This window comes from Grammomys surdaster, unplaced genomic scaffold, assembly GCF_004785775.1.
Source record: "Grammomys surdaster isolate TR1022 unplaced genomic scaffold, NIH_TR_1.0 190, whole genome shotgun sequence".
NCBI classification, from domain to species: Eukaryota; Metazoa; Chordata; class Mammalia; order Rodentia; family Muridae; genus Grammomys; species Grammomys surdaster.
Genome location: NW_021604635.1, coordinates 1,035,233 through 1,049,476, shown reverse-complemented (window position 1 = coordinate 1,049,476; position 14,244 = coordinate 1,035,233). Strand labels below are relative to the sequence as shown.

Genomic DNA, 14,244 nt, shown 5'->3' with positions numbered 1-14,244 from the left:
GTATACTCTCAAGCACATTTACTTTTCCAATACATAGGGGAAAGTGAAAGATGCTGTATTAGTCTTCACAATCTTTCTAAAAGAAGTAAACCACTCCTAAAAGCATTCTGATCCCAAAACAACACAAATGCTCTCCCCCTCCCAGACATCGGTGACCACAGTTACCAAGACAGCATTAAAAGCAATGTGAAAATACCCTGCAGAACATAAAATGTTACAGCAGACCTGGATGGTTTAGAGCCCTCAAATAAAATATCAGGCAAGTTACATTTTCATGCCAACAACTGCATTTATAAGCCGCGAGTCTGCCTGCAGCGTAGTTGGTCAAGGGCAGTGCACACATAGGCTGAGTGGCACTGTTGTGACCGGGCCTGCTGTGCTGTGTAAAGGAGATTCTCGCTGTCTGTCTGCGTGCAGATGCTGCAGCTGGAGTGGGTAAGGGCCTGTATTGTTCACTCTCCTGCTCTCTGGCCACTTTGTGTTTAACGAACAGTTACTGTCAGAGCCAAACCCAAAGGTTGTCACTCGTGGGAATTCCTGATTCAGAGACCTGGCAAGGATCTACGTTTGGCCAAAAATCCAAACAGAAATTAAGCTACCTCAAACGTTAGCGACTGAGCATACTCGTCCTCTCCCCTGTTTTCATTTAGTTGGAGCAAATGTTTTGCTTTAATGCAATTGAAAAGAAAAGAACATTTAGGGACAACACGCTAGATCCTTCCGAAAGCTTCATTTTCAAAAGCAGCGTTTGACTGGCCAAATAAATGACAATTCATTCTCTGTTTACTGTAGGTAAACAGAAAATGCATTGCTGAGCACTGATTTTCAAAAGCTAATCAAGAATGTAAGGTCCCAACAGATTCATTTAATAGAAATATAATAGGCATTCCTGCTTGCTTTTCATCTTGTCTCGCTGTAAATGCTAAAACGAACAGCAAATTAACCTTGCTTTGGAACCGAGCTTCCTCACAGCTGATGTCCCCCACCCCCCACTCCCCCACCCAGTAAACATCCCCCATCCTGTCACTACTTCTAAGCCTTCTGCAGGGGAGAGACAGAGTTTGGCAAGAGAGTGGAGGAATACTTGAATCCTAAAGGGAGTGCTGTGTGTCAAACCGGCTCTCTTTCCTCTCAGAAGCAAACTCAGCCACCTTTGTCTGCTACAATGGCACACGTCTCGGGCGTAGGAGGAAGGGTGGGGTGGGGTGGGGTTTTCTTCAAGCTCTATGTATCGAAGTTATATTTTTATCTTTACTAGCCATTCTCCCAGTGGCTGCTTATAAACTACAATACAAAACAAGCTAATAAAGAAAGGGCCATTCACGCTTTAAAATCAGATATAATAGATTTGCAAACAACTCGAGATCTTATAATTAATATGCAGTGATATCAGAATTAGCACTTAGAACTCTATACAGAAAAAATATAATATTTCATAAATTATGTAATCATGAACAAACCCTTGCAAAAAAAAACTGTTTTCACTGTGCTAAAGTAACATTCTAGACTTGTCGTAAGTATGTTATTCTTACAAGTAGTTCGCAGTTATTCTTGAAGGCAAGCCTTGGAGTTTCCTTAGCATAGTGCTGCTGGGGAAAACTTTCAGCACGTCCATCTTCATCTCTAGCCTGAAGGGAGATATAATGGCCTATTTAGGGACTTACAAATAATGGAAGGAAAAAAAAAGCTAAAAGCATAACAGCTTAGATCATTAAACAAATGGGAATCCAGAAATAACAACATTATTAAGAAGTTTGTTTAAATACGCAGTATGCCTTTTAGGTATCAAAATTTGAGATTTGTTTTTCTTTATTCTGTTTAGTTTCAACATGCAAATTCATCATGGCGTAATAGCTCAAAGGACACAAAGCAGACCCAAATCAACTGATTTTGGTGGGTGTCACCAACACTTGTGTGTCATAGTGACACAGTTCCTCACACGGTTAGGAGTCTGTGACATACATACGTGTTTAAACGTTTTGGCATGCTTAAGCAATCTCTAGATAGAACATTTTTAAAGAAATTCTAATAGCAAGGCCATAAGAAAAGCAATGTGCATAGTTATATTTTGAACTGTAATATTATTAGAGATAAATTGATTCCCTCAATTTTTAAATAAAGATCCGAAAGGATCAGTGATCTCATAAGAACAATGATTCTTCTATTAGATGAAGTAAAAAAAAAATAGATTGACTTAAGAAGCTGCATTGACAGGTACTGGTTATTTTGATCTACACTGTCAGTTGGGAAAGCTGCTGTTCCAACAGAGGCTTTCACAGTGTTCGCCAGCAACACACATGGAAGTCTTCTCTTCCTAATCTCCATTGGTTTCTGGTTTGGAGCTAGTGTGAGGGAGAGGAAGGTGAAAGGGGCGTGTCCAAAGTACACTCATTAATCCATTCGTGGAGGGGGGCATTTGCATCCTGCAGTCCTCACGTCCTCTTAGCCCTAACTGCGCTCTCTCTCTCTCTCTCTCTCTCTCTCTCTTTCTCTCTCTCTCTCTCTCTTCCCTTCTCTCTCTCCTTCTCTCTGTCTCTCTCCCTCCCTCCATCTCTCTCTGTTACTATCTCTATCTCTGCCTCTATCTCTCCCAGCCTCCTGAAATCCACAGCTGAGCCTGCCTCCCTCACATATGGCCTGCATATAATTATGTATATTCCATTTTGCACTGCATTAAAATGATGAGCTCCTGGCTCCCTGCCAGCTGATTTTTAAAAGCCCCAATGAAGTAGGAAAAAGGAGAGAAACACAGGGAGAGCCGCACAGGAAGCAGCAGGTAGCTCTGTCTGCTGTCTCTTTAGATAAAATGTATGTCTGGCACCAAGGGAACAGCTGAGAACTACCTGTTGTGATATATGGGTCGGAGGGGGGAGGGGCAGTGAGCCGAGTCAGTGACACAGCAGTGACAGTGCTTACGTATCATTTCTCTGACAGAGTGAAATCTGCCCTGACAAGTGTCACTCGGAGCTCCCCAGCTACGCTGTAGGCTGTCGTTTTAAAAGGAATCCATAGATACTCTGCACGCTTGAAAATTGCACCACTTGTATCTAAAAAAGGTTTCTGCTACTCGTCATGAGGGCTCTAGGTGGAACCTAGGAACGAAATGACATGGTCAGGAGTGGTTGAGTTATGGCGAGTCTGCGTGGAAAGGGATTGCTCTGCCTGGGTCTCGTCTTTATGTGTTTTTAATTAACATTTTGGTGAGGTAGAGCCTTTTCATGATGCTGTTATCCCCTATAAAGCCAGAGTAAAATTAAAAATGTGTTCTAGGATAGGCCATATGTGACAGAGAAAGAAGCAAGCATTGTGGCCTCTGGCTGGACGGTCAACTGGAGCCATTGATGCTCCCTGCCACTGCAGCAGGACTCGTCTGCAGTGATGTCACTGTGTGGGATGACGGAACTCAAGGAGGGAGCTGGGGCAAGCTTCGAGATGCCAACGGGTGGCCCCACATTAACTTCTTCATATTAAAATTCTAAGTCTCTGTGTGAGGTACCGACTCTTAAAGGAAAGAACCACATTTACTTCAAGTAACATGGCCACGTCCAGTGAGTTGCACGTATCCGGATAGTAACTAGACCCTATCGTAAACAACTTTTGAAAACACCACCTCGAGATCTGTCTTGCTTCCTAGTAGGTTTATTATATTCCTGATGCACTGTGATACATATGCTCAGAAGCGCAATTTGCATATCGTTTACAAGGGCTACTATTTACATATGTATGTCTATATTCAATATATATGTATCTTGAGTATAAATATTCATAAGGTGGAATATGTTTATTATGCATGTACTATGTATACACATTCATACACACCAGATGCCTCCGGGTATTTTCAACATAAGAGGCAGAAATATATTCATTCCACTTACATGCAAGGTGTTCCCGATGCTTTTTATGTGTTTAAAGGACAAAGATGTCCGATTATCTGAGAGTCGAGGCTGCTTGATAGGTTTCATACCAAGCCTTATGAGTAGGAGGCTTCGTTAGGCAGAAACAGAAAAGAATGGGGAGCATCGGGGACGTTGGGAAATAAAGAGAAGCCAGAAACATGTCTCTTTGTAGAGCCGTTGGGTTCACCTACAGCAGCTCATTCAGACACTCAGGCTGACTCCAGAGTCCAAGAACTCCTGTCCTCCAGGGCCACCGAGGTGGCTCAGTGGACGAGGCATTTACTGCCAAGGCTAGAGACCTGAGTTTAATCCCTGGGACCCAGATGGTGGAAGGAGAGAAATGACTCCCAGGTTGTCTAAAAATGCACTATGACCAGGCACTGGTGCATGTGTATACAGATAGATAGGTAGATAGGTAGGTAGATAGATAGATAGATAGATAGATAGATAGATAGATAGATAGCAAAGAAAAGAAAATGTCTAGCTGGAAGTTTGTTCTGCACAGAATGGAGAATACACAAAGTCCAAGGAACGCAGGCCCTCGTCCTAATATCTGTGTGCATGTGTGCACTGACACACACCTCTCACCACAGCCACCCCACTTGCATTATGAAGCTTTAAAATGAAATTTCAAGTTATTACTAAGTGGAATTAAGTGCATTCAACTAGGCAGTAACTCTCTACAGTCCTGGTGGGCTGTTTTCTATTTGCTAACAATACGGGTTCCTGACTCTTACTTCCTGCCTTTCCACAGATCTAATCTAACTGGTCCAGCATAGGGTTCAGAATGTAGTTTTTTTTATAAATTCAGAAAAACAAAACTGAATAATAGAAAGCTCTCAGATGACAGCAGTTTACAAGCAGAATTAAGAACCACTGGTCTGAGGAAGGTATCCACAGTTATCAAAAGGACACTGACCCACTGTGCAGTGCTCAGCAGATGTGGCCCCAAGATGGGTCTTACTCTAAAGGGCTGAGAGGTCCAGGGACCAGCTGCCTGTCAGCAAAATGTCTTGTTTGTTCATGGTTGCCTCTTAGTTCCTGATGAGCAAGCAGACTTGGTGAGGTTCTGCTTTCACTTCCTAGCAAATGCCTTCTTTCAGCTCTCCAACCAAGACCAATACTTCTGTTTTCCTTCTTAACTTCTATCTCCCCAGCAAGGGTACAATTCTGTAGAAGGAGGGGCAGAGTTGGGTCAAACATCACTATCTTCAACCCCTGTCTGGTAAACACTCTCTAAGAATACACTTGCTCACCAGTGCCTGGCGTCTTGGGGTCAGGCAGATTCCATGCAGGACTCTAACCTTATATGCAGATTAATTTCAGGACATCTTAAAGTCTCTTGTATTGATGACTGTGCCTTATTCTATATCTGTTCTACTTGGGGTGCCAGATAATGACTTAATAGTGGGGGTGCAGACAGAGGGACCCAACTACCCCAGCAGATGACAGTGGAGACACTGAAATTATTCGAGAACAGCAGGCCATTCTAATAAGACAGAGCAGACAGACCTGCAGACAGTTTTATTATTGTTCTTAAATCCCTACCAACAATACACAGCTGACTGACTGCCAGGAGTAGATCACCCCACTGGTGGCTCTTGGCCTCCACTGGCGCCCGGAGGACAGCGTTAATGCCTGACTTTGTTCTGGGGTGACACGTTCTGAAATGAAGGAGCATGGAGACACTGGATGATGGACTAATTCTCTCCATGTGTTTTAATCCCAACAGTTTTATTCTGACTAATGTGCTAGATATTTTTGCTACTAAAAGAAAACATAGATGGGAAACTGTTTTGTTGCATTTTACTATGAATGTATCATGAGAGATGTTGACTCTCAGGACAAAGGTACAGTTTGGACTTACTGTTCTGAGAAAGCTTCACATTTTGCTATTAAAAAAAAAAGTAAAAATTTTTCACTAGAACTGTAAGATTTCCACAAAGGCTTGTGTTTTCTAGTTTTTTTGGGAAAGGTTAAAGATTTATTTTGGTTTTTATTTGTGTGACTGTGTGTGCCCACATTCACACTCTCACAGTGAGTGCAGGTGACAGTAGAGACCAGAGGCCTCAGATCTGCTAAATCTGGAGTTAGAAAAGACTGAGAAAGGCCCTCCATCTGGAGTTAGAAGCAGATGTGACCACGCACACACACACACACACACACCCTGGCAGTTAGAAGCAGCAGCCCCCCTCCTGTCTCTCTGTCTCTCTCTCTGTCTCTCTCTGTCTCTCTCGGTCTGTCTCTGTCTCTGTCTCTGTCTCTGTCTCTGTCTCTGTCTCTCTCTCTCTCTTACACACACACCCCGGCAGTTAGAAGCAGCTGTGACCCCATGACCCCACATACACCTGAAGTTAGAAGCCACTGTGATCACACACAGACACACACACACACCTGGAGTTAGATGCAGTTGTGACACCACCACCCCCAACACACACACCTGAAGCTAGAAGCATCTCTCTCTCTCTCTCTCTCTCTCTCTCTCTCTCTCTCTCTCTCTCTCTCACACACACACACACACACACACACACACACCTGGATTCTGAAAATGGAACCTTGGTCCTCTGCAAGAGCAGTGCGTCCCTCTTAACTGATGACTGTCCCCTGGCCCTGTTCTTGTTTTCTGAAATAAGGTTTTGCTATGTAGCTCATACTGGCTTCAAACTCAAGATCCTCCTGCCTCAGCCTTTCACCATGCTTGGCCTCATACATCTGTCTTCATGTTGCACCTAGTATTTAAATAAACACTAGAAGACCTAACTCTGGCTAATGACATGACTCTCTACTCCAGAGCCCTCTGCCTTAACCTGTTGCATTCCCTTCTCTGGGAATCACTTGCTTTATCTTGAATTTTCATTGTAACAGATTTTAATTCTTCCAAGAACTCATTTCTTCCTCTGGGAAAAAGTCGTGGTGCAATGTTCATACTGAAGCAAAGTCAGCTTTTCTTTCTTCTGCACACCACTTTTAGAAAACACGGGACATTCTATGAACAGCGCCAGTTGCCTACCTCACACAACAGGAAAGGTTACTGTTGTTGTGTTAGTAGAAAGACAATGAGGCTTTGGAAGTATGCCTCCCCTGGTGGATGGAAGTGCAGAGACTTCTATGTCACTGTGATGCCATTTATTTTGAAAACAAGAAAAGGTTTTTCCCTGGAGCCAGAACCAGGAGGCAGGGGATGTGGTGAAGGTTCCAGTTCTTCCAGAACTCAGCAGATACAGCTGACATCACACATGTGGTGTCGGTACCAGACTTGGGAACTTCAAAAATAGTACATCTTGACGTTGTGGGGATAGAGATGAGGCTTTACAGAGACAGAAGGGGAGTACTAACTTTCTACTTTATAACTTATGTTTTGAACAAGAAATAATAAAAACTTCTTTTTCAAATTTATAGTAAGCATGCAAGAACTCCATTTGGGGAAGTTCTGTTTCCTTTTCTGGTATCATGTACTTAGATACCAAGGACATGCAGAAGAGTTGACAGCTATAGAGATTGCCTTCGAGAGGACCATGGATGCCTCTATGAACAAAAAGGTCAGCCAGTGCCTCTGTCCTGCAGGGGTACAGCCCTTAGGAGCCCTGCCCAGCTGTTCCTGCCCTCCCCAGAGCTTCAGAGGCCCAGTTCCTCTCTGAGGAACTGAACGCCCAGATCCCCTCAACTAGTTTCTTGCCCTTTACCCTAATTTTCATAGGTAAAAATAGAAGCCGTCTCTCCTTTCTCCTTCTGGAAAATTCTTACACACCATTGGCCCTCCTCGGCTGCATCGCCTTTAGGAAGCCATTTGGGAACTCATCTTCCAAGCCCTGAGAACACAAGATTCATCGAGGTTCCTGTGTGTGTACAAACTGTGTTCCATTCAGCTGCAAGTCTCCAGGGTGTGGTCTAGCACCTCGGAGATCAAGGAAATGAGTAGATGCCTGTCCTTCAGCTGCATAGGACTGGGCACTGTGCTTTGCACTCCAGTCCTGATCCCTGAGCGCTCCCTCCCGACTGGCCTGCACTGCCTACTCCTTGTGCTCCCCCCCCACCTCACTTAGTGTGACTCAGCCCCACAGCAGGCATTGAGCCTGCCATGGATGGCTGCCAACAATCCTTCTGCCCCACTTTTCTCTCTTCCACTCCCCACTAGGTTGAACCGTTTCTCTATTCCAATAAATCCTCACCCATACACCCATTCCTAGGTTAGACTTGCTGGCTGGGTCTTCCTTGCCTCCAATATCCCACCTTTTCCTGCTGTCCCAGGCCAGGCTGGGACGCCTCATTTGAGTACATCTTGCTTATGAATCATGTCCTCCCTTCTTCATAGACCAAGCCTTTTCTAATCCTCTGAGGGCAGAGACTACATATTATATGTGACGCTCTAGCTATGCTTGTATGATACCCACCCTGTGTGCTGGCTAGATTCATGTCAGCCTGACACAAAGTAAAGTCATCTGAAAGGAGGGAGCCTCCATTGAGAAAAGGCCTCTATAAGATCAGGTGGTAAGACAGCCTGTAGCCATTTTCTTAAATGGTGATTGATGGGGGAGACGACTCAGCCCACTGTGGGTGGTGTCATCCCTTAGCTCAGGGCCTTGGGTTTTATAAGAAAGCGGGCTGAGTAAGCCACAGAGAGCAAGCCAGTATGCAGAACTAGCACCCTGTCACGGCCTCTGCATCAGTTCCTGCCTCCAGGTTTCTGTCCTCTCTGAGTTCCTGTCCTGACTTCCTTCAGTGATGGACCACAATGTGAAGTGTGAGCTAGATAAACACTTTCGTCCCCAGCTTGCTTGGGTCATGGTGTCTCATGGCAGCAGTAGGAGCCCTAAGCCACCTGTAAATATAGCTCAGATGGATTCATTAACCCCTGCTTGTGCTCTAAGGCAGTATTTTTTTCTCTCCTACTCTGAATGACCTTCCCTGTGAATAGAGATCTGTGCAGTTTGAACTGTGTGTCTGTCTGCACGCAGCTCTAACCGAGCACCCCCATCTGGCAGCAGACACCCTGCACTGGACAGTCTCTAGGCATCCCGGATATCAGTCTCCAGACCTGGGAACGTTCTCAGTTCACATTACCACCCCACTTCACCCCTTCATTCGATCGGTGAAGACATTCTATGGGATTCCTGTGGTGGAAGCTGTTTTACTTTGTTTTCTCGACAAAATGTATTTAAACTCTCATTTAGTGTGTCCAGGAGGACAGGCTGTTTCCCAGTACAGTCCCTCCTAACTCCCAATGCTCCGGGCAGCACAGGGCTTCCCACATCCCGTGGCTCTCCTCTGACAGTCTGCACAGTCTGATGGATAAGATGAGGACTTATTTGCTGCGGTGACTTTTTTTTTTTAAACTCCGTGCAAACCTTTATACATATCATAAATTTTTAATATCCAATTTGGAGTCTTCAAAGAATAATGGTAACAGATATGCAACATGAAGATAATGGGAATTGAATCATGTTTATGGTTTCCATAAGCATCTTAAAGACGGCAGTTCAGAACTGCTCGGAGCCGCACAAGCACCCAGCTACCTTGTGCCTGATTAACAGCTGCCCTCCTAGGGGCCCCTAGAGGCTTGCATCACAGTTACAGCTTCCGAGTCCACAGCAGCCTGAAACACAGCCGCTGGACAAACTGAAATATATTTCCATCACCATAGCACTTCGAAACAGTGTGCTGCGGGACTGTCAGAGTGGCCTCTAAGTAGTTCAGAAAACCTCTGTTTTTACTTTTTATCTTTAAATCCACTTTTCCTTTATTGGACAGGTGAGCCTTTTGAATTCGTCTTCACTGCTTCTCAAGCCACATACATATCTTTGTTCACAGGGTGTCTGTCCACAGGTGAGCCCAGGCACACTGGTCCTTTCTGTGATTCTGCATTACAGGGGTACCACCATCATACCCTGGCATCTTCTAATTATTCCAGGACCTTAATCCACATTGGATTATCCTAGCTCCTTGATTGCTTCCCACCTCCTCCCCCTCACCCCCTCCCTGCCCACTGCCTGCCTTTTGGCTTTTTCCGCTATTCATTTGCATCTATTACCCAGAGACCCGTGTGTGGGGGGAACAAAAGGCAGGCAAGCAGAAATGCTTCTACTTTGCTGCCGGTTGGCACCCATAAAATGCTTAAATAATTGGCCTCCCAGAGACACCGTGGTTAGTCCTTTGATTCCTGTTCTCTGAAATCTCTGGGCAGAAGGGGGCTGGAAGCATATCTCTATGTGCAGACCTCGCGATGGACTGGAGAAGTCAGAGGAAATCTAAAACAGGCAAGGGCTGCTGGGGGACTCCAGGACCCCATCGGCAAAGCTCAGAAAGGATGCAGGCACTATAGAGGGGTGTCATTGTCTACAGGATGTCTCCCCCAGAAACAACCTGGCCCCAAATGGGACTGGGAAGTACACTGCTAACCAGATTAAGATACTATCTTGTGTATTAGCACAGATTTCTACAGCTCTTCTGTACACATCAGTGTTCTCTGTATATTAATGGATTTAATACAGATATTTACTGCCACACAAAAGAAAACTCTAGAGATAACTACTATTATCTCTAGTTTATTTATGAGGAAACTGAGGCAGAGAGAGATGATGTCGTGTATGGATTTGTACAGATAACAAACAGTAGAACTAGGCTTCTCACCCAAGCAATCTGGCTGTGGAATCTAATGTCAGAGACCCCGGCTGTTTATTTCTCCTGTGTTGTCAGCTAGAGAAGTCACTGTATTATAAATTGTGAACATTGGTGTCACTAAACTGTGTGCATGGACGTGCGCGCGCGCGCATGTGTGTGTGTGTGAGTGTGTGTGTGTGTGTGTTTATGAAACGGGGTGTTTGATATAACGGAAGTTAAAGGTGGGAGTCTGTAAAGAATCCAGGAGAAGAGAGGTGAGGCACGTATCAGTAGGTCTCTGTACAGCCTAAGAGAGAAGGGACTTCAAATCTTATAAAATTAATCTTTAAAGCAGCGTCTCAATGCTCTTTTGAAGCAAGTTTAATCATTAATTATAGCACCAAGATCCCTCAATTCCAGAAGAGACACATCTGTGAACTCTCTCCACTCTTCAGACTCTTCCAGAATTTCCTTCGTGGGCTTTTAAAAGCATTGCCAACATTAGGCTATCACTGATGTTTAATCTTGCAGGTCTTGCTGAGCAGACCACAAAGGGCACACACTGTCCCTCACTCATTCCTGGCACACTGGTCAGCAAGCACAGTTGTGACTGTGATTTGGGATAGCATGAATCAGTTTACCAAGACACTGGTTACTCGTGGATACAGTAGAGACACTGAGTACCGGCTCTTGCCCTGCTGAAAATACACTTGGTTTATTGTAATCATTCATGGAGGTATGCCTGTGATTCAGAGAGCCAAAGGCCAAGCCAGCCTCCACTCAATCCACACCACCCTCCCTTCTTGAAGACAGATATGGCTATGCAGGCCGGAGCAAGCAGACAGCTAGCTAATTAGCTCAGTTGGTAGGCAAGAAATGCAAGAGGCTGGGATTGTGGTTCTGGGTGAGTTCACTTGCTCTGGGTCATGTTTACAGAACACAGGCCTCATGGCACCTACCACGCCACACATGTAGAGTTACTGGCAAAAGGGGCAATAGACATTGGAAAACATGTGTGAGGATTGGTAAGCCAGTGCCCATGTCTCTTTACAGCTCAAAGGACATGTCTGGTAAAGAGTGGTCACAGGAGAGTCACGAAATGAAATGGGAGTCTCCTCAAGTTCCTCTCTAATTCTGAGGTTCATTCTGGACTTGTAGAAATACTTGTCAAAAGCATGCTGTCACAACTATGACTAGGGATAATGTCTCAGCTCTGTCACTGGAACCAAAGGAACTCCTCCACCAGTGGGGGGCCCAGATATGATAAAGCTTCAGTCCATACCCTCCCCATGTGACAACCAACTAACAAAGGAGGCTTGCAGAAGCCCTAAGGCTGTTGCTGGCCGTCGCAATCTTCTCTGGAGGTTGCTTTTCTGCCAACTCCCACCGTGATGTCACTTCACCCCCACACTTAGTGTGTTGGCCTAATGCTGCTTGTATTCTAATGCTAAGTTTGGACCCCCACTACTGGTTGCCCCAGCAATGAGAGAGCCCCCAAGTAGAAGCTGAATGACCTTGCCCCAAGTTATTTCTAATTGCTAAATAAAGATGCCAACAGCCAATAGCTGGGCAGAAGAGACATAGGTGTGGGGTTTAGGTTTCACAGACTTGGGGAAAGAAGAAGCCACCATGGGTTAGAAGTAAAGAAAACGTGGCCCTGTGGGCTGGCCAATTGGAGTTAAGAGCAGCCCAGATAAAACATAGTAAGTAGTAAGTAATAATTTGGGATTATTAGTAGGAAAGTAGAGTCTAATAACATGGGGGCTAGGTATCTGCCCAGCTCTTGTGCTGCTTAAGGCTTATTAAAAATATAAAGGCTGTGTATGTTTTTAATCCAGGAACTCAATAATCAAAGACGGGATAGAAACCCCACACTGGAATTAAAGTACTTTATACAACACTCCACCACCCCAGCTCTTATCTGTTCTCTGCCTATGGTCCTACAGTGGAACTCTTGTTCTGTACTGGGCCGTGCCAGAGTGTGCCATTGCCCTGTTGGTATGGCCTTGATCCTGACATTCTGGGCCTCGCTGTGACCCATATTGCCTTACCCTGATCACTGCTCTAGCCTGGGACAGCCTATTAATTATGCCCCCAAATATGATTTCTATTAAAAATACAATTTCTTTAGGAAGAATTTACTGAGTATTACATACTGCTCCTAAAAACTTACAATCAGCTTGACGACAAAGAATAAAGCTCAGTTCTAGAGTAAAGTTCTACTTTTGCTGTGCATTGTGCACATAGGTGAGCTGAGTACCATGGAGGGATACTGTGATTTATGCCAGTGGATGCAGGAACATGAGAGAGATGGGGTGACCCATCCATTGACTTTGCCCCCTGGGTCTTTCAGAGTGCAAAGTCCGGATGTCACTCTGAACATGCTCATCTTCCTGACAGCTTCAATTATGATCTACATGCTACTTGACCTGTTAACGGAGATGTCGTCATGCTTAAAGAAGAAAAACCACCTACATTACCATTTCCCTACTCAGGGCCAGTCAGCCCGTCTGAAAGGTGGCTGTAAAGACGGAGGCAGAGGGGCGTCATAAATAACAACCTCTGTTCAAATGATAGTCTCTGGAGTCTTCATCTTAAGTCCCAGCCACTCTGCAGATGATGAATGGCGGTAATAAAAGTTGGGATCGTGGCACGTTTAAGTAGGAGAGAATCATTTAGGCAGAATTTGACTGGGGCTTACAGATGGCCCCACTGAAGCTTATAGCCGATTATCAAGCCGGGGCCTATTTTCAGATGGCAGCTTAAGTATTTCTTGCTTCTCTTTTATTGATTATTATTATTAATTTTATTTCAAGGAGGTACATTTTGTGATTAAGGCCTAAGTGAAGGAAGGTAAAATATTGCTTGGGTTTCCACATCCCTCCTTGGCATAAACTGAGAGTAACGAAGTGTGTGTGCTTCCACTCTGCGAGCAGCCAGCTCCCCCTGTTTGCCTATTGCCTCAGAACTATTGCAAGCATAGGGTCTCAGGACCCTAATATTTCAACTGCCCACAATCCCTTCAGGTGCCACGCACTGGAAAGAGGCCCTGAGGACTAGAGTCCACTGGGGAACTGCCACCTCCACCTCAGTGACCAGACACAAAGGATGTAAACTGGACACCGTAGTTGCTTTGATGATAGTAATATTTTGCTGTTGTTCTGTGTTGGGCAGTATGCTGAGCCCCCGTGGACTTCAGCTAATCATTACAACCGTAGTGCCGCCTCTTCCATGTTGCCTGTGGGGAAACTGAAAGGATTTCTCCAAGGCTCAAGCGCTTCAGAGGGTAAAGCTGGGTTCTAAACTGTGTTAGGTTGCCAGGCACAGGCTGGTGACTCCAGACAGGTGCAGTCAGCAGCAGATGCCTGGTGACAGTGAGCAACAGAACTAGAGGACTAGAAACATACAGGACTAGAAAGAAGGCAGAGGAGTCATGGATCACTGCCCATGTCCCTGTGGGTCCTTATGGGAGGGGACATCTTGCCCGTGGTCTTTCCTGTTCATGGTGAGATCTGATGATGCCCAGCACAGCTCAAACAGAGAGTGGCAGGGGAGCCAGCACCTACCCAGAGTGTGAGGACCAATGTGCACGGCTGGAGGAGCGAGACACGGGCAGGCTAGGCAGACCCGTGCTTTGGCCTCCAGGATGGAAGTATATGGCCTCTCCAGGTGCTCTGCACTTGAGGACTGGCACACAGATGGGAAGAGAGAGAGAGAGAGAGAGAGAGAGAGAGAGAGAGAGAGAGAGAGA

The 14,244-nt window shown here is 45.3% G+C and overlaps 1 protein-coding gene across 1 annotated transcript in view; it reads right to left on the bottom strand.

Moving 5' to 3' along the window:
- Sobp (sine oculis binding protein homolog) overlaps nucleotides 1–14,244 on the bottom strand; it is a 157,437-nt gene that overhangs the window by 50,648 nt on the left and 92,545 nt on the right. The window contains exon 5 of the mRNA XM_028769085.1: nucleotides 1,533–1,628. Within this exon, the coding sequence (XP_028624918.1) occupies nucleotides 1,533–1,628 (96 nt within the window). The remainder of the gene's footprint in view (nucleotides 1–1,532; nucleotides 1,629–14,244) is intronic.